The sequence below is a fragment of the Marmota monax genome, unplaced genomic scaffold (genome assembly GCF_021218885.2).
Source record: "Marmota monax isolate L192 unplaced genomic scaffold, Marmota_monax_Labrador192_F-V1.1 WCK01_AAM20220418_F8-fsc00008, whole genome shotgun sequence".
Taxonomy (NCBI): domain Eukaryota; kingdom Metazoa; phylum Chordata; class Mammalia; order Rodentia; family Sciuridae; genus Marmota; species Marmota monax.
The window spans coordinates 15,223,381-15,248,069 of NW_026694432.1; the positions used below are offsets into that span (position 1 = coordinate 15,223,381).

Here is a 24,689-nt window from a genome sequence, read left to right on the forward strand (position 1 = left end):
AGAAGAGCTCGATGGTGGCAGCTTCTAGAACTGGGGAAGATGAACTGGGAAGAGGCCCTAAGAACCTTCTGGGGTGATGGGAATGTTCTGGGTCATGATATGCATGTCAATTTAAAAAGAAATAGATTCTTTATTTTAAAATCTTTTAATGACCTTCTTGTCATAATAAGTCTGAAGTTTTGAGTTTTGCACCAAATGATCTGGCCCTTGCCCAACTCTCCAGAAAGTCCCTCCACCCCATTCGATGTCCAGAACCCCAGCCAGATTGAACTTCTGGAATCACCAGGGTCTCGTAGATTCTGTCATGACCTTGTGTCCTTGCCTCTGCCTCTGCCTTCACAGCCATTTCCTACTCCCTCCTTGTCCACCCACTGAGGGTCTTCTCATGTCCCAGGACTAGCTCAAGCTAGACCTCCATGAACATGTGATCTCCACCCGCTCGGGGACACCGTGTGCTCTTGCTCTGCCTTCTGTTGGCTATACTCCATGGCTTGCTATAGCAACATCCCCTCCTGGGAGGCAGGGGTGGTATCTGAATGTCTTCCAGTCCTGGGAACCTGGCACAGTGCCTGGCATATTGAGGGTGCTCTGATACGAAGTCCATGATTGAAGGAAGGTCGGGACAGACAGAAGGTAATTAATTAAGTTGTAATGCCAGACTTCAAAACCCTTCCCAGGAGACTTTGAAAGAGCAGGTGGGAGGAAGCTGAATTGCAGAGGCAGGAAGACCATATTACCAACTGGTGGGGTGACTCTTCATCCAGCCCCAGTGTGAGAGGATTGGTGGGGTGACCCTACAGCCTGCACCAGTGTGAGAGTGGGCCATGTAGAAAGTGCATATCTGCCTCCCAGACCCCCACCCTGTCTCCCTACAAGCCTTGGCCTCTTTGTCCCAGAAATGTGGTGGCCCCTCACCATTTCATTCTCAGTCCAGCCAAGTGGTATGTCTTGAGTTTCCGGCTCATGGCTGGACAAGATTGAATTTACATTGAAAATCTGTTTTCTGCAAACTCATTTACTTTTCTATTATTTTTATCTTTGCACACTTGATTGGCATCAATTGCTCTTGCTAGATAGATACTTCAGAGTGGGCCTACTGCATCCCAGAGCAGGCCTGTGTTTAGAGTGAGCAGATCCAGCCCAGCTGCATTCCAAAGTGGGCGAACCATTTCACAGGCTGGCCTGCAGGGTGTGAGGGCCCAGGGGCTCTGCTGCTGGGCAGCACTTGGCATTTTTTATCATTTTTCACTCTAGCCAATCCAGTGGGATAAATTACATTCAGGAGCTTTAATATCCAATTTGCTAAACTAAGATAGTTTTTCAAGTGGATTCCCCCCACTCACCAGGGTCAAGACAGCTAAGAGAGGCATCCCTGGGTGGGGTGCTAGGAGTAGGATGTTAGCAGATCCCGAAAAGAGCTAGAGAACTGGATTGGGATAAAAGAAGAATGTTAGGGTCCTGCAAGGGGGCAGGCCCCTTCCCTCCTGGGAATGGCTACCTGGGCAGTTCTTCCCTCTGATGAAAAGAAATGCAGAATAGCATGATATAAAAAACATGGGTGTCAGGTAAGAGACCTAGGTTCTGGATCTTCCTTGGCTAGTCCCTCGGTGCCTAGAGTTGGTGACTCGCTTCCCTTGTGTGTAGGGAGGACAGTAGGTTTTCAGCTAGCTGCAGATTTGGGGACACTGACTCTGGAATCTGACATCATCATCTTGCCTGACTGGGAGGTCACCGGGCTCCATCCTCTCCCCACCTCCCCGCCAGCCAGATTTCAGGGGTTGGGTCCTAGTGGAAGGGTGGTTGCTCCTGGGGAGGCCCCATCCTTGCTGTGAGTCTAAGGCCCCAGCATGAGCCATTCATTTGACCTTCATGGGTGGGGGTGGGATGTTTTTGTTCCCCAGCTTTAACTTGGAGCCTGGCTATGACTTCCTTCATATCTACGATGGACGGGACTCTCTCAGCCCTCTCATAGGAAGCTTCTATGGCTCCCAGCTCCCAGGCCGCATTGAAAGCAGCGGCAACAGCCTATTCCTCGCCTTCCGCAGCGACGCATCTGTGAGCAATGCTGGCTTTGTGATTGACTACACAGGTAAGGGCCCTGGTGCCAGGGACACTGAAGGAAGGGCCAGCCAGTGTAGTGCAGAGAGGAAGCTTGGCTGCCCACAGGAGCCCATGTCGACCCTGGCACTGCTGCCCTGCAGGGGACCTGCCCTCCCTGCAATTCTCCAGGTGGCTTCACCTTTCACGTTCAAATACCCAGGGCCCAGGAGAAGGGGAACAGCTGTCTGTTTTGCATCCCTCTTCTATTTCCAAATCATGGCTCCTCTTCTCCCCCTCTTCTGTGAGGATAGTTCCTCACTCTACCTCACTCTCCGTAATGCCCTCCTGATCACTCCTCTGCCTTAGTGAGGGTTCTAGTATAAGTCCCAATTGTCCTCTCCATACCAAGTCTCCACCATCCTGGGTTATTTCAGTGACTATGTCTGAGTCCATCTTCTGCTGCTATAATGTACTAAGGCTAGTACATTATAAAGAAAAGAGGTTTATTTAGCTCACAGTTTGAAAGTTCAAGATCAAGTCAGCCCATCTGTTTGACCTCTGGTGAGGGCCTCACGGTGCATGACATCAAGATGGCAGGAGCCCAAGCAGAAGAGATGACATGATGAGACAGGAAGTCAAAGAGATCACAGAGTCAGGCTCACTCTTTATAACCACAAGAATGACTTTAAACCCTTCCAGAGGCAGTGCCCCACTCACGACTTGACCACCCTCCACTGGGCCCTACCCCTTAAAAGTTTTACCACCTCAGTGTCACTGCACTAAAGGCCAAGTCTGCACATCAATCTTTGGGGCACATGCTCAGACCATATCCAAACCACAGCAGACCCTATGGAGAGCCTATCTAATCCTAAGGTCACAGTGCTTGATCCTCTGTCCCAAAGACACTCCTTGATCATTCTCTGGCACTTTGTTGAAAACCGGGCACTTTATGCCCCTTCCCAATCATGGTTTTTTGTTTTTGTTTTTGTTTATTTACCTATTCACTTATTTTTTTTTCTTGCAGTGCTAGGGATCAAACTCAGAGCCTTGCACATACCAGGGAGGTGCCTCTATCACCGAGCCGCATCCCCAAGCCCCCCACCCCATGCATGTGCTCTCATCCTACCAGTGATCCCATTCTCTGACTCCCATTGCACCTTTGTATTGATTGATGCAAACTGAATAGTGGAAGAAGTCAAAAGCAAGAGTCAACAATTTTTTCCTTAAGGATAGTAAATATTTTAGGTTTGCCTATGACAACCATCGTAGCATGAAGCAAAACATAAAGGAACAGGCATGGCCATGTGTCAATAAAAAATTTCTTGCAGAAACAGGTGGTGGTCCCTGCCTAGCCAAGAGCACAGACTGTCAGATTAACGGACTGAAAATTCATGCTCACTACTCAGCGATGGCGGGACCATATGCAAGTTATTTAACTTCTCAAAACCTCCATGTCTGTAAAATAATGGCAGGAAAATTCCTGCCTCATAGAAATGTTGTAAAGATCAATGAGTCTAGACACTGAAGTCCCTGGTAACTGCCTGGCACCTATCAAGCATTCTGTAATGTTCAAATATTATTAATAGTGATTAGTATGTTCCAGGCTCTCGGGCACTCATTTTTTTTCTACTCCATTATTCTCTTTTTGACCTTTCTCTCTTCCTTAATTATCCCAGACCCCATTATCCAAATCCCAGCTCCATTTCTTGCTTGATTTGTGTGCTTGGCAAGTTATTATCTCCTAGAACATCATCTTCGAAATGGGGGTAATGAAAATTATGTTGCAGAAGTTTAGGATTAAAAGATATGTTATACATACATATTATAAAGAGATATATAGGATAGATAAAGAGAAGAGAGATGAGCATAATGCCCAGAATGTACAAAACACTTTGAGGCTACTCTAGAGATGATAGATTTTGTTGTTGTTGTTTTTATAATCCAAGTTCACTCGGACCTCATCAGCCTCTGTGTACAAATGGGGTCATATTACCAGTTAAAATTAAAAAGTTTCTGGCTCATGTTTCCCACTTGCATAATGCAGAGTCTCAGCCTCTTCAAATGTCCCTTAATCAAATCTTTCTGGAAACCCCTGGGAAGAGCTCATATGAGTTTGCAAATAATGCTAATCATGATAATAGCTAACTCAGAGTTTATCAACTGCCAACACGGTCCGGGTTCTTTATGTCCATCAGCTCCTGGAACTCCTTATAGCTGTCAGTTGTCTGCAATCTGTCAAGCACAATTCCAGAAGATACTTAGTGCACAGACTGTTGGCCTGAACTCTTCTTGCCTCACGGGGCTGACCCGGGGATTGGATATTTTGCTGGTATCAATACAGATACAGTCAGATGTTCTGGAATTCTAGCTGAAAGCAGGCCTTAGACTCACCTGGGACCTTCATCACTCCACTCACCACCACCCCACTGCTGTGTCTTCACAATCATTTTTCTTGCTATTCATCCCTTTATTCATATTCTCATTAGTACCCTCAACTCGCCTGCTCCTGGGCCTGCTATTACGTAAACCTTGACAAACCGCACCCTTTGGAAACCCACACCTAAATGGCAAGGACATTAAGAAAGTTTCACAAATATGATACCTGCAGCTACTATAAGTGACATTGCTCCACTCAAGCCAAGCATTAGCCACTGCCAGAGATGCCCTGAGTCCTCTGCAATGAAGCTCACAGGGGACAGCCTCACGTCCAAGTCTTCATTTCCCCTGTGGTTGTGTTCCCCTCCTTGCTTCTTCACTCTCCTAGGACAGGCATGTCCTCCCTCTCAACTTGGAATTGCTTCCCAGTTTACATTCCAGTTCCAAGTCCCCATGGGACTGTCAAAGGGACCAGACTGAATTCAAGTGTCCACTGAGAAAGCATCATGCCATTCAGCTTGTGTATCAGAGACAAGACCAGGTCAGGCATTTTTATTTGTTTGTACTATAGATATTAGCTGAGCACCTACTGTGTGCCAGACACTGATACAGGAACCAAAAACAGAGCAGGGAACCAAAGCCCCTGCCTCCATGGAGTTCACATCATAGTGACAAACAGAGTGACAGACACTTCTCATGCAAACGCAATGTTGAAGGCCCACCTAATTCTAAGGCAAAGAGTTTCAGGTGGGTCTTAGGTGGCTGTGGTTTCTTAGTCATCTCTGGACTAACCTGCTAGGAGAGGATTCTGAATGCAGTTATGTTATCTGTGGGCGTCTATTGAACCAGGCCTCTGAGGCACTTCTCCCTGGACTCCATACTCCTGGGAAGCTTTACCCTTTGCTGGAGGAAGCAAAGGGTCAGCGTGGCTTGTAGCGTCAAACACTAACAGTGAGTTCCAGGGAAGGCTTACTGTCCTTCTTCTGGCCAGTAAGTCAGTAGAAAGGGTGGGTGGAAGGACCTTTATTTTCCTCTTTTGTGGTGGCCTCCTGTGAGTCAGGAACAGGCTAGAACATCCAGGCATGTGTATGAGACCATTTGTTCATTCAACAAGCACTTACTGGGCTCCTCTTTGGCACCATGCCTTCTGCTGGAGATTGAGGATTTGGCCATGAGCAAAATGTCCCTGGTCCCTACCTCAGTCTAACTTAAAGGTGAGTGACAGAAACGGACAATAAGGAGACAAACCAGAAATAAAGAAGTGTACGAAGTTAGGGAAGAAAAGAAAAGACCTCTCTGAGAAAGAATAACAGGGCACCCATTCAGAATGGTAGGTAGTTGGTGATGGACTTGCCGAGCAGGAGCCATTAAGAAAGGGCCTTGAAGATGGAGGAGACCTCTGTGCAAGAATGGGGGTGGGATTCAGAAGGAAGGGTTTGAAGTTTTGTGAGAGAATCTGCAGCAACTCAGGAAAGGTCAAGATAAATCAACTTTTACCAGAAAAGTGCTAGTATATATCTATTTTCTTTTCCAAACCCTTGGACGTAACACCATGGGCCTGAGAGTCATGGCCAGATTTCTAACCCAACCCCACCTCCACCTGCTCCTACCCAGCCCTCACCAGACACAGCTGTGGGTCTTCCTTTATAAATTCAAAATGGAAACCCCTTCCTCTTTCTTTTTTTGGAAGACTTCAAACCACATGGAAGATGTACTCTAAAAACTTAACATTCCCCTTACCTTCCCCCATCTCCTAAAGGACCATAGTCAACAGTTCATCACCTCATTACAAAGGTTTTATGTAAGTATAAAATAACATAAATTCTATCCCAGGGGTTGGCCAACATTTTCTGCCAAGGGCTAGATAGTAAATGTCTTATTCCATATGGTCTCTGTTGCCACCACTTGGCTCTGCCGTGGAATCACTGAAACAGCCATGGGCAGAATGTAAAAAATGGGCATGACTGTGTTCCAATAAAACTTTATTTACAAACACAGACAGCCGGCTGTGGTTTGCCAAGCCCTATTCTATATGAATGTGATCACACCATATGTACTAGTATGTTATCTGTTTTATTTTTGCCCACCAATAGATCTTGGATATCTTCCCACATTCATTTTCAAACACTTGTGCTATCCTTTTAAAAGACTGCATGTATTTCAGGATGGCTCTAATCCAACCTTTCAAACCAGTTCCTTGCTGATCAGATGTTTGGATTGTTATTTTCAGTTTTTTGATTTGACAAAATTTGGAAGTGGACCTCATCTATTAGGACCTGATTCTTTTTATTTTCCCATTTGGGGGAGGCCTGAGTTTTATTTATTATTATTATCATGATGTTTTAGTCATTCCATTTTGTCATTCACAGCTGAGCTCTGGTTTGGCTGACTGAAGACCTGATTTTGGTCTTAATTCTCTCTCTTAATAGCTGAATGGCTTGGAAAATTCATTTAGCTTCTCTGATCATCACATTCCTCATCTGTATCCTGAACATGAGCCTACCTGGCCCTGCCTTCTGCAGAGGGTATTGTGAAACAGAAATGAGATAACAAATTGCAAAGTGCTTTCAAAATTATAGGTGATATTCCTATGTAAGGGACTATCATCATTGTCATTATCCTCGTCATTATTATTAATGTGATAATGCTTGGAATGATAAGCCCAACTTCCTCTGAAATGTGAGTAAATATACAATAGAGTCTGTTGTTGGAATCAATGATGTGGTTGTTGATTTTCCAAGCTCCAAAATGTTCAGCCAAACAATCCAGCAGCCGCTTATTAAACCTGTGTTATGTGCCAAACATGGCCACTCCTGGTGCCAAGTTCTGTGCTTATTGCCGAGGTTATGAGAGGACTAGATGATTATCTCTACCCTCTAGGAGGTTAGAACCTGCTAGAAAGAAACACACTTACCCAGCCTACCGAGTCAACGTGATGCTATAATCAGGGAAAGAAAATCAGATTCTGCCAGAGAGAATCTGCTCAGAGATGGTGGCATTGAAATGAATAGGAGTTTGCTACACAGCTTGTTCCAAAAGGTTATTCTAACCTGCATATAGGTCCTGGAGCAGTCCTACACAGCTGGGGACCAATGCAGTTGCTTAAACAAGAAGGGAGTTTATTGTCCTTCCAATGAAAGAAATCTAGAGGTAGGCAGGCAGGACTGGGTTCACTTAGGCACCTTTGGTCTTCCTGCTCCATCTGCTGGTCCATGGATCCCACCCTCAAGGTTATTAGAATCCAAGATGGCAACTAGGGTGCCAGCCGTTATGTCTGAGTTCTAGGTTGCAGGAAGGAGAAGAAAAGATAGATGGAAAGGCCAATGAGCATTCCCTGGAGTCATCTTCCCTTAATCAGCCTTTCTAGAAGTTTTCATATTTACCAATTAAGGATATTTATAGAGTGCCTCCCATGGGCCAGGCCCTGCAATACAGTCATGAACAAAATGAAAAGCTGCCCCCTGGAAGGGACTTAGAAATTCTCATGGAAGAAGATAGAAAAAAATTATCTGACTATATAGTAGATGAGAGAATACTAATCACAGTGGAGAGAAACACAGCAGAATAGAGTGAAGATGAGCACTAGGGCAAGGAATATTGTGATTTTTAAAATAGCTGCTCAGGAAAAATGTCACCAAGATGGAGATGTTTTGGGTTAAGTCCGGAAAGAGGTGAGGGAGGGAGCCAGGCAGATGGAGGGATGGATGTTGTGCATGGAGTAAGGTCAGGCCTGGAAGGATGGTCTCCCACTCTGAATGAGAGGAGAGGCTGGCTGTTGGATTGACTTCAGCAGTCCAGATCTGACATGTTTGCATCTCTCAGGCCAGATCTAGCTGCCCAGGAGGCTGGGAAATGTAGAACTTAGCTGGCACCTTGAACTCTGGATCAAATCTGGATTCCATTATTCAAGGATGAAGGGCAGGGGATAGACACTGGGTGTCAGTTAATTCTACTTTGCATGAGCTGAGTGACCTTGGTTCCAAATTACTTAATTTCTCTGAACTCAAATAAGATTTGACCCACTTTGAATTTATGAAGAGAATGCACGAATAAGACACAGTGACATTTTATTACATCCCTTTGACAGGCGGACAGTTTTTCAGTTTTATTCATTATTGTATTCCAGTGTCTGGTACATGGTATGGGCCACTGGCCATTGTGTTCTGACCTCAGTCACAAGGTTTAGGGAGAGGAGAGAGTTGATGCAGGGGTCAGGTTGGTGCAACCCCACCCCCAGGGAATGCAGGGAAACCGCTAAGGGCCCCTTTTCCAGGTGAGTGTTTTCTGGGCTCACTTGAGTTTCAGTGCAATAGTGTCTCTGGGACTGCTCCACGCTCAGCTGCTGGCAAAGACTTAAAAAATACTGTGCCCAGCGTGACTCAATGCAAGAGCGGCTAGATGTGACAGAGTATCAAGATCCTCTCCCATCAGTCAACAGTTTGAGTGGCAGCTGAATAACAGCCTCAAGCAGCAGCTGCCCACTGTGTAGCTAGTCTATAAGGTACCCAGGTGACCACAGATGGCCCTCAGCAAAATTCCTCCTGAACTATTTGCCTCTGAACTCTGATCCCTTGGCTCTTTCCTTTGACTGCCAGGGTCCTTCTGCAAGGGCTGTCAGCACCTCTCTGTGAGCCCCATCTCTAGACAGCCACCAGGACTCTCATCAAAGTCTGATACATAGTTGTATGACCCTGGTATGAACTGGCTTCGGCTATGTCCCTCCAATACCCAGCCCTGCTGGGCCTCTTGCCTATCAGTGTTTTTGGAACAGAACTAAGGGAAGTCAGTGATGGACAGAAGCTAGCAGCAGCTCCCAAGAGCTCATGGCAAGGGAGTCTGTATAGTCCTCCAGGGACTCAGGACCTGCCTGTAGTCCCACCCTTAGGCAACATCGAATGCAACTTATGCAGTGCAGAGGGATATCTACAAGAGTAGATGCCTGTCAGGCACATCCCCTGTAGGCCTGACTGGGAATACATATAAGGATCAATGACCAAATAGAAAAATGTGGCTGTTTTAATAAATTGGCAAGCACTCCACATTGAGTGCAAAGCCCTGGAAAACTCTGTTGGAGAATTTCACTTATCCCAGAAGTTAAAGGAACCCAACCCAGAGGTGGGAGTGGTATTTCCCTGAGCACTGACATTTACTATCGTAGCCCTGCATGGCACCATGATGTGGGGTGGGGACACTGGTTCCCAGAAGCACCTGTGGGCAGCTTCACTCTTCCATGATTTCCAGGCTCAGATTTCTAACCAAATGTGGAGATATTTCTAGATCTGAAGGGAATAGAACCAGCAATCCTCAGTCTCTAGGTGTTCCTCATGGAAGCAGGTATTTAATGAGCCCTCTGCATGTGGATGTGTTTGTCTGTTTTTCTAGAAAACCCACGAGAGTCATGCTTTGACCCTGGTTCCATCAAGAATGGCACACGAGTGGGGTCTGACCTCAAACTGGGCTCTTCCATCACCTACTACTGCCACGGCGGCTACGAGGTGGAGGGCTCCTCGACCCTGAGCTGCATCCTGGGGCCTGATGGGAAGCCCGTGTGGAACAATCCACGGCCTGTCTGCACAGGTGGTGGGAGCTGGGGACAGAAGGGTCTGAGAAACAGCAGGCATGCTGTTGGCTGGGGGAGGGGGGAGGGGACACAGTGTTCAAGGGTGCCTCCTGCAAGCAGGGCCAGCAAACATGGGGGTACTGTGACTGGGGACGGCTAATAACCCGTGGCATGGCAGTCCCTGTCAATGTGTCATCTCCCTTGGATCACATAGTGATCTGTTTATTCAGATGGTTGCTCATGTCCTCAATAGAAGCCTATAAACACACAGCCCAGAGAGCATATCCTAGGGGAAGGGAGCCTAACATGCCCTGGGCTTGTTCCTGAGCTTGGGGAAATCACTAAGGGCTCTACTGTGTGGAGTAAGGCCATGGAGTGGGCCACCTCCAAGTGGGCCTGGGTCAGTTGTGGGGTCCTAACAGGGGAGAGAATGTCAGAACTCAAGAGCACAGGACTACCCAAGTTGAAAAGTACAGCCTCAGGGGGGCATGGTGGTGCACACCTGTAATCCAGTGGCTCAGGAGGCTGAGGCAGGAGAATGGCAAGTTCAAAGCCAGCCTCAGCAACTTGTTGAGGCCCTAAGCAACTCAGTGAGACCATATCCATAAATAAAACATTATAAAGGACTGGGGATGTAGCTCAGTGCTTAAGTGCCCCTGAGTTCAATTCCTGATACCCAAAGAAAGAAAGAAAGAAAAGTACAGGCTCCCTTCTGCCTCCATGAGCGAGAGCAGCCCTTCTCTTGCAGAAATTGGCACCAGAGATGGAAACAGAAGGTGGCCACTCCCAGTGGGTTAGTGTGAGGGAACAAACATCAGCCTCTTACTCATGAGACACCAGTTGCCCAGACACACATCTGCCACTGGAAAGCATAACAGTCTTTTCTAAGCCCCATGTGTGAGCAGGAGAGCTCCTGACCTGCACCCTAGAGCTGTGCTTTCAGGGACCAGTGCCAGTGTTAATAGAGGGCAAGGGTTGATGTGTGTCCAAGAGCACTGGGGTGGGTTTCCGGCCAGGCCAGGAACGGGTGTCCTTGATCAGGGAAGGGTAGTGTTCTGGGGGCTCCCCTTCTCCGTGCTCAGGGCCACCTTCTCAGGGCAGCCCTACCAGGGGCTCTGCTAGGAGCAAGAAGGAGGATGGGCAGTTAATTAGAAGCCCACAGGGTCACCTGGCCCCCTACCCGGTTTCTCTTTCAGCTCCCTGTGGGGGACAGTATGTGGGTTCAGATGGTGTGGTCCTATCTCCCAACTACCCCCAGAACTACACCAGCGGACACATCTGCTTGTATTTTGTGACCGTGCCCAAGGACTACGGTATGTGTTATTTTGTTTTTATGTTTCCTGACTCTTCTCCCTTATTCCAAGTTGGGCAACTCCTCAGGCCTTTCCCAGTAATCCACTCCCTAGTGGGCACTGGCAGAGCAGCATCTCATCAGGACACTGAGTGCTGATGCTCCAAAACACACTGCTGGAGGTGTTCCTGACACTGGAGAAAAGGGCTCAAGTGAGGCTGGCCAGAAGCAAGGGTAAGAACTTGATGAGGAGCTAGCTACCCAGACAGAGGCCAGGTGTCCCGAAGGATCCCCAGCACAACTGTGACTGAGTGGAGGGGCAGAGGGCCCAGTAGCAAGAAGGTGGGGGAGGATAGGATGGAGCTGGGCTTGAAAGTGCAGGTAAGGGATACAGGAGCCATGTCACCCATGTCCCATCTGAAAAACAGCCTGGCCCAGAGCTATGGATAGGAGGGACAAGAAAAATGTGGGGGGAGCCACTACCTTGAGAAGACGAGAAACCTCCAGACCCCAAGAGATCCAGACAGGAGGAGCCAAGCTCATCCATCACCTGCTGGGCAGTGGTGACATCTAGGAGTTCTGCCAGCCCTAAAGCATTCAAGAAGATCCTAAAGGGCAACCAGGTGGCCAGCCTGGTTGCTTTCTTCCTGAACCTCCTCTTTGTAGGAGGGCCACTGCAATGGGAGAGACAGCTCCTGTCCCTTTAAACTCCCAGTCTCATCTTCACCCAGGACCCCAGACACCTGTGCACTTGCTCCTGCCTCAGGACCTTCACTGCCCAGCATGCTTATGTGGCAGGAGCTTTAGAACTGCAGGATCAAGGGAGAGTCGTGACAGGTTGCCCAATCCCATCTGCTACTCAGCGGCATCCTTGATAGGCAGACATGAAGTTCATGCTTACATTCCTCCAATGACAAGGCGCTTACCCCTCTGCACCCAGTCAGCCCTGAGGCTGCTCAGTGTCAGTGAGCTGAAATCTGTCTGCGGGCACTGGCTCTAAAGGGGCAGAGATCTGCTCCAGGCATCTTCTTTTCGCCAGTGAGGCCAACCTCTGAACCCAGATAAAGGGTATATTTTCCCCTCTGGGACTGGATCACTTATCTTCCAGCTCAGCTGTCAGCTCTGACATCATCTCAGAAATCTTCCTGTGGTCTCTTATCTAAAGTGACCTGCCTCACCCTCTCTTTCTGTCCATCACCCCAAAACTTAACACTCTCTGAAATGACCTTGTTTATCTAGTTGCTAAGTGTTGGTGTGGGTTGGATGGGGCTGTCCCACTAGAATGCACACTCTGGGAAAGCAGTAACCCCACCTGTCCTGTCCACCACTGCAGGGAGATGCCCCTGCCACCAGCCCAAACCCAGTGCCCATTCTCAGGGTACAGAATATTCTCTTCCTCCTGCTCCTTGGCCCATAAGTCCAGAGCTAAGGATCTCACTGCAGCTGTTGCTGTGTTCAGCATTACAAACACTTGCTTATCATGAATCCCTCCCTCTGCCTCAACACACGTATACAACACACTTGCACACACAATGCATGCAACATACACACACATACAGTATTTTGTACATAATTAAGGCTATGAGCCAAAGTGGAGAAGGGTCTACCCAAGCTCTTGCCATCAGCATACCAGGCCAACTGGGAGTCAGGAGCAGACAGAATGAACCCAGGTCTGGCCAATAGCTAAATGGAATTTTGCCTAAAAAATTTGGATAATCTCTGGAAAAGTCACAGAGATGGTGCATATAGCAAAGGTGGTGTCTGACATACAATAGGTGCTTAATAAATGTTATGCTCTCTCTTGGGCAAAATGAGGTAGAGATATTGCCTGCTCCATCGACAGTTGCTCCTTCCCCAGGAGCTCCTTCCCCACTCTCATCCCTCTTAACCGTGGAACATCGGGTATCCGGTCAGCTTCAAAGAAAAAGTAAGGGAGAATCTGGGGTTCCGAGATCACATGGAAAATGGGGATATTGCTGAAAGCCCTTTCAAGACCTCAATTAACTGCTGTCACTGCTTTCTCAGAAGGAATAAGCTTAGCTCAGGGCCACCTCCAACAGCTAGACCTTGGGTGCTGTCCTCAGGACCCCTGTCTGTGCTCACGCAAACCTCTCCTGTCTTCCCACTGATGTTTCCACACCCTGTCTCCTCCACAGTGGTGTTTGGCCAGTTCGCCTTCTTCCACACGGCCCTCAACGACGTGGTGGAGGTGCATGATGGTCACAGCCAGCACTCTCGGCTCCTCAGCTCCCTCTCGGGCTCCCACACAGGTACCCAGGGCAGGGCCAGCAGGGGATGATGGTGGGCTGCGGGCAGGCACCACAGGCCAGCTGCTAGGAATGAGGCCTTGTAAGCAGCAGGGGCCGTAGGTGGACCCTGGGGCTTTGCATCCACCCGCAGAGGGGAGGTCCCGTCGGGGAGGTCCCGTGGGCGAGGCCCCTGCCTGTGGCTTGAGGGCAGGCCTGGCCTTTTTTTTCTGATTTTAGGGTTGTTTCATTTTCATTGTAGAAAATTTAAGGGCAAAACGAAATAATCAGAGAATTTAAATTAAAACCACCCAGAAAGAACCACTGATAAGATGTACTACATTTCTTTCCACTCTTTATATCTCCTTAGACTTCATCTTTTACATATTTTATTGAATAAAAACAATAGACATGTTTTAACTGTGAACTTTTCTCTGACATTTTTTTTTCATAACAGGGTATTAAAAGGCTGCTTACTAGTGTTTCATGTAGTTATTTAAGTATTCATACGTAAGTATGAATTCCCTGGAGATGCCATTTACATTGTTTCTATATTTTACTCTAATTAAGAGTAATTCGAGGTATTAAAAAAAGTAATTCAAGGTATTATATGTATATCTTTATGCATATCTCTGACTGGCATCTTAGAAGCAGAATGACCAAGTCAAAAGATATGAGAGATCATTATGGCTTTTTATACAGATCGTCAAACACCCCTGTTTGGGGGGGGGGTGCACTGGGGTTATGGCTCAGCAGTAGAGCACTCACCTAGCACAAGCGAGGCACTGAATTCGATCCTCAGCACCACATACAAATAAATAAAATAAAGATATTGTGTCTAATTACAACTAAAAAATTTTTTTTTGAAAAGACCTTTCTACCTTGTTCACCAACTGTGAATAAGAGGGTGTTATTCTCATGAAACCAGGCAATTAAGACACCCAAAGTATCATCAGTTTGTAAAGCAAAAACAGTATCTCATTTTCTAATTCACCGTTTTTTATTACTGGTTAGGTGGTAAACTTTTTATAGTGTGTTTATTCGCCTATGTATTTTCTGTTTGCAAATTTGTGTCGATTTTTCCATTAACACTTGTTTTTCTTATTTATTGAGTGAGAGCTCCATATAATTATAAGTGATATACATTATATACAATAAAACCTTTTGTCTAGATTATATGCTATAAAATGCCTTCCCCTCCAGTTTGTCATTTGCCATTTAATTTTCTTCGGGGTGTTTTAATGTCAGAAAATGGAAATTTCCCATGATATCAAATCTATCAATGTTTCCTTTTATAGTTTTCTCCTTTGCTTTTATGCTGATCAAATAAATATTCCTCTGTGTTTTCTTTTGCTTCTTTTTAGTTTCATTGTTCTGCCTTAATACCCTTGGAATTTATTTTGATTTATTATTTGATACAGAGGATCTAACCAGTTATAGTTAATCAGTTGTCCTAGCAGAATTTTCAAAATGCCAGATTTACATATATTAAATTTCTATGAAGTGAAGGGTCTGTTCCTTGACTTTTCCTCCAATGTTTATTCTTATATCACTTTTAGTTATTGTAACACTATTACCGATACTATCGTAGTGTTTAATGTTACAACCATTTTAAATACATGCTCTTATCAATCCCCATGGTCATTCTTTGTTTTGAATTCTTTTTATTGACTTTTCTTGCTTACTTTTTTGTTTCCGAATAAAATTTAGAACTATTTCATCAAGTTAAAAAATTGCATCAAGAATTTGACTGGAATTTCATAAAACATAGATTAAACTAGAGAGAACCCACATCTTTAGGTGAACACTTCTACCCATCCAGGAACATGGTCTATCTCGCCATTCATTTATCTTTTGTAATTTAGGGGAAGGTGCAATGATTTTTATTTAAAATTTTTTTAATTTTTTTAAATATTTTATTTTTTGGTTGTAAATGGACACAATATCTTTATTTTATTTTCATGTGGTGCTGAGGATTGAACCCAGGACCTCGAACATGCTAGGCGAGTGCTCTACAGCTGAGCCACAACCCCAGCCCTGATTTTTATTTAAGCAATATTCATTTTTTTGTTGTTAATTTTATTCCTAGAGACTTCATTGAGATGTTTTGTGGCCCTTTGTGTTGCTGCCACAAATAGATCTTTTACTCGCCTCATTGTGTTTTCTAACTGGTCTTTGTTATTAAATTCCAAGACAGTCATATTTTTGGTATATTCATTTTGAACCTTCCAAAATAATGCTACCATTGTCAACTAATTCTTGGCCATTAAGCAAGAAGCAATGTGATTTGCAAATAAATTTACCTCATTTTGCTGCCCTCTTTTCCGTGTTTTTTCTTTTCTTTCTCTGTTTCCTTCCATGATCACTGGTCTATTCAAGCATATTACTTTGATTTCAGTGGTAAATTTTTTTTACCAAAAAATTTCATAATTTCTTTTAAATTTAGCAACATAATTCATATAATATACTAGGATAATGTTTACTATCCTTCGTTTACTTTGTTTGCTGCTCATGTCCCCTGACCCTGTATGCTGAATGCTGTATTCATAGTTCCCCTTTTTCTCAACTGTAGGCGAGGTTTTGTGTTTTTTGTTGTAGTTGGTTGGCTGGTTGGTTGGTTGGTTTTTAATTTTTTTCTCTTGCTCCAATTTATCAAATTTTCTACACAGTTTATTGTTATTTTCTAATCAACCTCTAATTAATTTCATAATTTCTCTCCTCTTTTGCCTCTTCAAATTATTTTGTTCTTCTTGTTCAACTTCTTGAATTGGGGTTCCCCCCCCCCATGTAAGAAAGAATACATTTACAGCAGAATATTCAGTTTCAGGCCACACATCTTAATATGTACTACTTTCCTTATCATTACTTTCTAAGTAGCCCACAATGTTACTTTTGACCAAGGATTGACTAAGAATGTCTCTTCTTTTCCATGCAAGACTTTGGATCTTGTTATTGTTACACTTTTGTTGTTAATTTCTATTTTTCTTGCCACATGGTTACAGAATGTGTCCTGTGCCACTTCTACTTTGGAGAGTAAATGAGATCTTTCAGTAGCCAAGGACATTTTGATTTTAAACCCCCAAAGGATCTGAGAAGAATGTATGTTCTCTGTAGAATTGAGAGGCCACACAGTAGCAGAGGCCAGCCTGGACTCTGCAGTCACACCAACCGGACTCGTCCGAGCTATTGGCCTTGCTTTCTAAGTGCGTGAGCACAGTATCTGACCTCTCTGACTCTCAGTTTCCTCATGTGAAAAAGGCAGATAGCAGAAGTCTTACCCCTAGGGTTATTAGCAGGAGTGAAAGGGCCTTGAAATAGCTATTGGATCAGTCTTACTCAATTTTGTTTTTCATATCCATTTATCAGAGATTCTGCACCAAATGACTCCTCGATGCCACTATCCTGCACTTATGCACTCAGCCAAGAGTATAAATCAGGACTCCTCAGGATGGGATATCTTTTTAATATTGATCAATTGATTGACTGATATAAGTATAGCTGTAGAGATAAAAACCTAAGTATAGGTATATGGTCTATAGGTAATGAGAGATTGGTAGGTATGTATTTAGAAGCTTTGGATGCAAATATGGATACAGATACAGGTATAGTTATAGGTGTGTAGGACTAATAGAAATGGAAGGAAGGAAGGAAGGAAGGAAGGAAGGAAGGAAAGATTAGACCTATCATTATTGATATACTCAGAGAGTTTTATTCCTCCCTTGGAGAAACACTGATAATGAGCCCCACCGGTACTGATGGGGGTGAACTGTCCATAGTGTGTTGGGGCTAAGAAAAAAGCTTATGGAACATTACTGAACGTCCTCACTTTGTTTTCTATTGTATACAGCAATGATGGAGAATCTTGCATTAAAACACCTCCCACATTGTGATATTTCTTTGTCTGCATATGTCTTTAACAATTTTCATACCCTTTGTATCCCTATCTGCCTTATCTCTCTTTCCTCATTTCCCCTGAAAGCTTTTTTTAAATTTTTTTCTAATTAGTTACATATGACAGCAGAATGCATTTTGATTCATTGAACACAAATGGAGCACAACTTTTCATTTCTCTGGTTGTACATGATGTAGAGTCCCACCATATGTGCAGTCATATATGTACCTAGGGTAATAATGTCCATCTCATTCCACCATCTTTCCTGCCCCCATGCACCCTTCCCTCTCTCCCTCCCCATTGCCCAAAGTTCTTCCTCTCCCCACCCCCAGCACACACCCATTATGGATCAGCATCCATTTATCAGAATATTCAGCCTTTGGTTTCTTGGGATTGGCTTACTCCGTTTAGCCTGATATTCTCCAACTCCATCCATTAAGCTGCAAATACCATAATTTTATTCTCTCTTAATGCCGAGTAATGTTCCATTATGTATATTTCTTTATCCATTCATCTATTGAAGGGCATCTAGGTTGGTTCCATAGTAGACTTTTTAAGAGGAAGATTATTTACTTACTTGGCAGGTAAAACGTTCGGCCTGGTGTCTGTCAATGGCTTGTCCTCTCTGGTTTTGCTTGTTTTGTGTTGACTTTGCTGTACCTCCTTCCCATTCAGACCTGGCCCATCTCTAATTTCCCAGTTTTTTGTTGGTCTTTTAATTGTTCTTAGCGATTATTTTAAAATCATGAATCTCTTCCCTACGGACAAGTTTTGGCATCTGTGCTCAGTTTTGCTGCCTCGTGAACAGTGATTATTTGGGGTTGCCCATACTTTCCTGGCTGTATTTATCACTGCTATCCTTCATTTCCCTATTTTAGCTCCTTTTTTCAGTAGGGCTCCTAACTACAGTACTTCCTGTCACCTTGCATGTATGAGAATGCCTTTCTTTTGACATATCATATAAATGACAACTCAATTGCAAATCAAATTATGGTTCACACCCTTTATCTTTCAAAACTGCAGCAACTATTCCACTTTATTCCAACATTTAATATTACAAACAAATTGGGTTCCAACCTGATTCCTTGTCCTTGTAAATAACAGATGCTTTTCTAACCCTATGATTTTTATATTTTTTCCCTTTAAAAATCACACAGCCCACTGTGTAAAGGGGCATATCTATTCACTGCTCAGATCTGGCTCTTGGCAAGTTGGTGCAATCTAAACCATGAGTCGTAGGAAAGGTATCTTCCTTCGTAAATTATTTTTTCTCCTTTGATTCCTCCACCTTCTCTCTCTGGAACTCCTGACATACGTCTATTGGGTTTTTCACATCCATCATCTGTGTCACTTGTCATTTCTCTTATTGTTCTGGTAACCTTCATCCTTTTTCTGTGGATCCTGGAAGAAATTCCCATGTTTCATCTCCACTGTTTGATTTCTGAAGGGTCCAGAAGCTGTGTATGAGCATTCCTGTCCCTTTATGGCCTTTAATCTCAGATCCTTCCTTTGGCACATCCTCCTCCTCTGACTTCACAGATGTGATGTTTGAGTTAAACTTGTGACAAACGTGACCAAGAATCTTCTGAGATTTTTGCTGTCCTTTGTTGTACTTGACATAGAAATATTTTCTTTGACTTCTTAGAGTGGTCTTCTCTCTAAAAACGTTGAAATCTTTTCTTGTGTCGGGGGATGTTGCTCTGTAGAGAAGGAGGTCTGCATGCATTCTGGACTGAAGTCACAGGCTGTGTGAGCCATCCCTGGGGTCCTAACCCACATCTGTCAGACTAAACAGTGGGAGGACAGGAGAGTGTTCTCTGCCCACCTCTGTTGCCAGGAGGAGCTAGAGAGGGCCAGCCCTCTGGGCTATGTGTAAATTTAAGTGTGCTGTGCAAAAGGTCATCTGTTCACTGTGACCAGTAGCATCACGTAGGCTTTCTGGAAGCACTGGTGGACCTCCCAGTGGCTCCCAATGTCTTCTTGGCAGGTCTGAATTCCAGCATGGTCCTTTCTGATCCCTACTTCCCTTCTGCATCCACTTTCAAGGACCCATAAGATTGCACAGGAGAAGCATGTAGCAGTGGCCATACCACTGCCTGCCACCATGTCTCCCTGGGCAAGTCCTCCCACAGGAAGGTGATGAGGAGCAGGACTGTGCTTCATGGCTGCAGAAGAGTTGGTGCTGTCCTTCCTCTTGTGCATCTGCACCACACCAAACAGGACTAGACCTTTTTCTTCTGCAGCCAAGGCTGCCCACCTTCTCCAGCCTCCCCTGCCCATGTAGATGTCCCCAGTGAGTGTGTTGTGACAATACCTCCTGATTTGCCCGAGACCATTTTAGGTTTCACTTGGATGTCCTGGCATAATTATTAATAGCATGACATTTTACTCTCAAAAGTGTCCTAGGATAAGCAATAAATTACATTATTGCTCTGCTTATCCATAATTTCATAGGAGGTCTGGGAAAGGCCAGCTGCTCTCAGGTGATCACGTCACCCTCCTTCCTAGCCAGTGCCTTGTTTTGTTCTGTCTTTTTGTTTGTTTGTTTGTTTGTTTAATCAGATGGATGTCAGTTTTCCAAGTACACTGCCAGTCAGCTTGGTAATGACCATTCTGTCCATCCTTGTGGGTCAACACATCTTCAGCCACTTTCTCCTTTCTGGGCAGGACATGTAATCTTTCTGAACCCCCTTGTCTTGCTCTGTTAAGTCAGGGTCCTGAACTCTGCCATGCCAACCTCCCAATGACCACAGGTCAAGGTAAGTCCATGGGCGAACTTGGAACTGTAAGGTACACTGAATGTGTGAGGTTTTATTTCAAGAAGGCCTGGACTGTGGAGCAAACTGCTGTGTGGGATGTGGGCAGCCCCTGCTCCCCGGCTGGGATTTTCTCTGTTGAGCCGGCCGCTAGGCTCACAGTCTTCCTCCCTTCTCACCCCTTATCTCTGCAGGAGAGTCTCTACCCTTGGCCACCTCCAATCAAGTTCTCATTAAGTTCAGTGCCAAAGGCCAAGCACCAGCCAGGGGCTTCCACTTTGTTTACCAAGGTAGGTAAGACATGGACGCTGGAGGTTCAGAGGCCATCTCAGCTCTCCCATGATTGTGATCCTAGAAACGGGAACCTTCAAACCCTCATCTGACCTTTTCTCAGGATATCTGGGGGCAATTATTCTTTTGGGGGCAATTCCCTGACACTCAGTTGAGATTCATACACTGAACCTTTACCCAAATCACACATTTCTTGGACCGAACTCTGTGGGATGAGGAAGAAAATTAGATCCCGGAGGCTAACTCCTTCCAATTCCTCACTGTTTCACTCCTGCCCACTATCTGGGACAGTCCAGATGGATGGGGGACACCAGCCCAGCCTCTTTACCTGGACTCTGTCTCTCATGGAGCTTGGTTTTGTTTGCAAGGCACAGTAAGGAATGGGGTACACAAGCTCTGAGGTGAGGTGGTGTCAGCTACTGGGTGCCTTGGAGCCCAAGTTTGCTCTGTGTAGAACAAGGGTAGTACAAGGTCCTCACTGACAGGTCAAAAAGAGTTCATGGCTTAGCTGGTACCAGGCAATCGATGTCCATTCCCATCTTTGTCCAGAACAGCAATGTCTTAGAGCACCCCAGCTTTTACCTGTGGCCCCAGCCTCCTCTTGTCCAGGAGAACATACACTTTCCTAGGGCCCAGGTTCCAACTTGGCCCTATGTATTTGACTCTGTCCAGGATAAGATGCATTTTCCTGCATAGGGGTAATCCTGCCACACAGGTGCCATCTCTAGAGCCTGGGTTAAAGGGTTCCACAATCTGCCATTGTGAACAGGTCTTGGAGAGCAGCCCTAGAGAGGGTCTTAAGGCATCCGAGGAGGAGAAGCCAAAAGCAGGCTGACAGTGAAGGAGGAAGGGCCATTCTCCCTGCTAAGGAATGCAGGACCCTAATCAGCAAGGGGCATCCTTGGGAAGCAAAGAGCAGCTCTTGGCCTGATGTTTGCCTGCAGGGTTCTTTCCCTTGTTCCCCACCCCCACTCCACCCCATGGTTTCCCAGAAACTGTGCTGCAACATTTTGTGTCCAACTATATTCAGAAAATGCACCTCATCCTAGAGAGAGAACCTACCCTTCCCCTAAGGGAAACTGCCCATGGCCTCCCAGGGTCCCATCCAGAGTGTCTATCAAAGTCCCATTGTGTGTGCATCCATCACCCAGTTTCTAAAGGAATGAGACCTTCCCCTCAGTGCCCTTGTCCCCTGCGCCTTGCAGCGGTGCCCCGAACCAGCGCCACGCAGTGCAGCTCTGTGCCAGAACCCCGCTATGGCAAGAGGCTGGGCAGTGACTTCTCAGTGGGAGCCATCGTCCGCTTCGAATGCAATTCCGGCTATGCCCTGCAGGGGTCCCCAGAAATCCAGTGCCTCCCTGTGCCTGGGGCCTTGGCTCAGTGGAACGTCTCAGCACCAACCTGCGTGGGTGAGTACTTGGGCAACCAGGATGGGGCTGCCAGGAGACCTCTCTCCCTGGAGAGGCAATCTGTCCCCACAGATGCCCTAAACCACAAAGCAGCCCTTCCCAGCATGTACCTTAAGTAGGCGACCCATTCAGGCCACAGCACTCTCTGGTCCTGCGGGCCAGGAGTGAAGACAGCGAGGAGGAGCTGGGTGAGGGAGGCTTGTGAAGGGAGGAGCTGGGGTCCAAGTCCCTGGGGAACAGTCATGGAGGAGGCCAAGAACAGAAGAAAAAGGGCAGGACTCGGGGTCAAAAGGAGAGGCCAGAAGAGGCTGAGTCAGAAGCAGAGGCTGGGGTCTTGAGGGAGGAGTCTGTCTGGGGAGGCTCCCAAGGAGCCACAAGGACAAGTGCAAGAGGCCGCTGACCAGTGCTATGTCTCCTCCCAGTGCCATGTGGAGGCAATCTGACGGAGCGCAAGGGCACCATCTTGTCACCCGGCTTCCCAGAGCCCTACCTCAACAGCCTCAACTGTGTATGGAAGATCATGGTCCCTGAAGGTGCAGGCATCCAGGTAGGAGCCCTGGGCAGGTCACTGCCCACAGGTGCTAGATGTGACCCAGCCTTGAGCCAAGAGGAGGATCCCCAACTGTGTCCCTGCCCCTTCAGCTAAAGAGGTGCAGTCCAGGTGTGGAGGTGTGGCCACACATGAAAGGACAAAGCAGCTCACATGGGGCATAAGGAGGGAGTCAGATAACTCAGAAAGGAGGAGAGGTGAGCCTGGGCTCAGGCCAGCAGGGCAGGCTCAGAGAAGGAAGTGGACCTAGAACCAGAATGTAAAGATGGGGGATTCTTGGGCTTGAAGGATGCTTTTCTTAGACTGTAGAGGGTAGAAGGGGAGACCTTGCTGAGGGGAATGAGCAAGCGCCAAGTGCAGGTAAAGTGTGGAGAACCCAGGGAGCTGAAATGGGGGTATCACTGGTGCCCAGGATGACAGCCAAGTGGAGGGAGGCCCAGAACTGGGGTGGAGGCCTGGAAGAGGATCCAGAGCCCACCAGGCCAAGAGAGAGGCCACAGGCTGGGATTGGAGCTACACGACTGGCTCATTGCTGTAGCATGTCTGATGCCAGGGAGCCAGGAAAGTGGGGAAGTCCAAGGAATATTCCAGAGATGAGAAGGGCCGGCCAGGCTCAAGCCTTCCCAATTCCTGGAATCTCTTTTCCCCGTTCTCCACCTTGCAGAGAAGCCCACTGCCTGGTGATCTTTCACTTCACATCTGTCTTCCCCACTGGGCAAGAGCCCAGGGGAGGGGCTGCATCTTGCCTTGGTGGGGAGGGCCTCACAAGTGTCCAGCCCCCAGCAGGCACTCCATAAATCAACTATGGGTGAGGAGGAGAGCGGAGGGAGGGAGGGACTCGGGCTGCCTAACCAACAAGTCAATCCCTCTGCCTTCCCAGATTCAAGTTATCAGTTTTGTCACAGAGCAGAACTGGGACTCCCTGGAAGTATTTGATGGTGCAGATAACACCGTCACCATGCTGGGGAGTTTCTCAGGTAAGCCAGAGCTTCTGAGGCTTCAATTTGGAGATCGTAATAAATATCATCATCTTTGAAATCTGATGCTGACAAACCATAAATTTCACCATTTCAAAGTATACAGTGCTGTAGTTTTTCTGTATATTCACAGGGTTCCCCAACTATCTAATTCCAGAATATGCTTATCATTCCAAAAGGAAACCATTTGTACTCATTCCCTACCCCTCCCCAACACACACACACCCAGCCTCTGGAAACCACTAATCTTTCAATCTCTGGATTTTCCTGTTCCAGGCATTTCACATAAACAGAATCACACACTCTGTGGCCTCTGTGTCTGGCTTCTGCCACTTGGCACGGTGTTTCCAAGGTTCACCAAGTAGTGGTACATCAGCACTTCATTGCATGGCTGTCCACCTGTGCATTTGTTGATGGACACTTGGTTTGTTTCCAATTTGGGGCCACTATGAATAACGCCAGTGAGAACTCTTCACACATAAGTCTTTGTGTGAGCATGTATTGTCGGTTCTCTTGGATAGATACCTAGAAATGGAATTGCTGGGCCATATGGAAACTCAATTTAACCTGCTAAGAAACTACCAAATTGTTTTCCAAAGTGGCCACACCAGTCTCCATTCCAGTGATGGACTTCTGCCTGCAGGTAGTGTGTATTTATAATTGCCCAATGGCCAGGGCAATTAACCGAATCTGCTAGGTCCAGAACGCCATGCTTTTGAGATATGAAAAGGAATCATGTGATCCCAGATAAACTGTCTGCACTGCTGGGTTGCCCAGACAATTTCACATAGCAGAGTCATTTTGAAGATGGCTGGGTGCGGACCCGCTTAGCTGGTGCATGACCACAGCGGTGCTCATCTTGAGGGGAATGGTGTAGAGTCTCCCCTCCCGTGGCCATTGAAGACCTGGCACTCTAAGCGATACCCATTGTCATTTAGTGAGTTTGATAACACTGAGGACACTTGGGGACCTTGAGAGCTGCCTGTCAACAGGCAGCAGAATCAAGAGGAACAGGGAGGAGCTGGGGGGCCTGGGAGGCTATGCCTAAATGATCCCTGGTTTCCCTACCCAGGGACCACCATGCCTGCCCTTCTGAACAGCACCTCCAACCAACTGTACCTTCACTTCTACTCAGACATCAGTGTGTCTGCCGCCGGCTTCCACTTGGAGTACAAAAGTGAGAAAGCGGGATCTTGGCTGGCTGGGGGGTCAGGGTGGGAACAGATATTACTGGGTTCCCTCCACGAGCAGGGGTTCTATTGGGGCTGTACATTCTCCATCCCACTCAAGCCTTACCTAGG

The 24,689-nt window shown here is 46.4% G+C and overlaps 1 protein-coding gene across 5 annotated transcripts in view; it reads left to right on the forward strand.

The window, feature by feature from the left end:
- The window catches only part of Csmd2 (CUB and Sushi multiple domains 2), a 548,321-nt gene that overhangs the window by 426,873 nt on the left and 96,759 nt on the right, over nt 1-24,689 (forward strand). For all 5 annotated transcript variants that reach the window (XM_046468882.1, XM_046468883.1, XM_046468884.1 and 2 more), the window contains 9 exons: nt 1,902-2,089; nt 9,799-9,993; nt 11,173-11,289; nt 13,424-13,537; nt 20,356-20,451; nt 21,658-21,861; nt 22,284-22,408; nt 23,292-23,388; nt 24,461-24,565. In XM_046468882.1, coding sequence (XP_046324838.1) covers nt 1,902-2,089; nt 9,799-9,993; nt 11,173-11,289; nt 13,424-13,537; nt 20,356-20,451; nt 21,658-21,861; nt 22,284-22,408; nt 23,292-23,388; nt 24,461-24,565 — 1,241 coding nt within the window. The remainder of the gene's footprint in view (nt 1-1,901; nt 2,090-9,798; nt 9,994-11,172; nt 11,290-13,423; nt 13,538-20,355; nt 20,452-21,657; nt 21,862-22,283; nt 22,409-23,291; nt 23,389-24,460; nt 24,566-24,689) is intronic.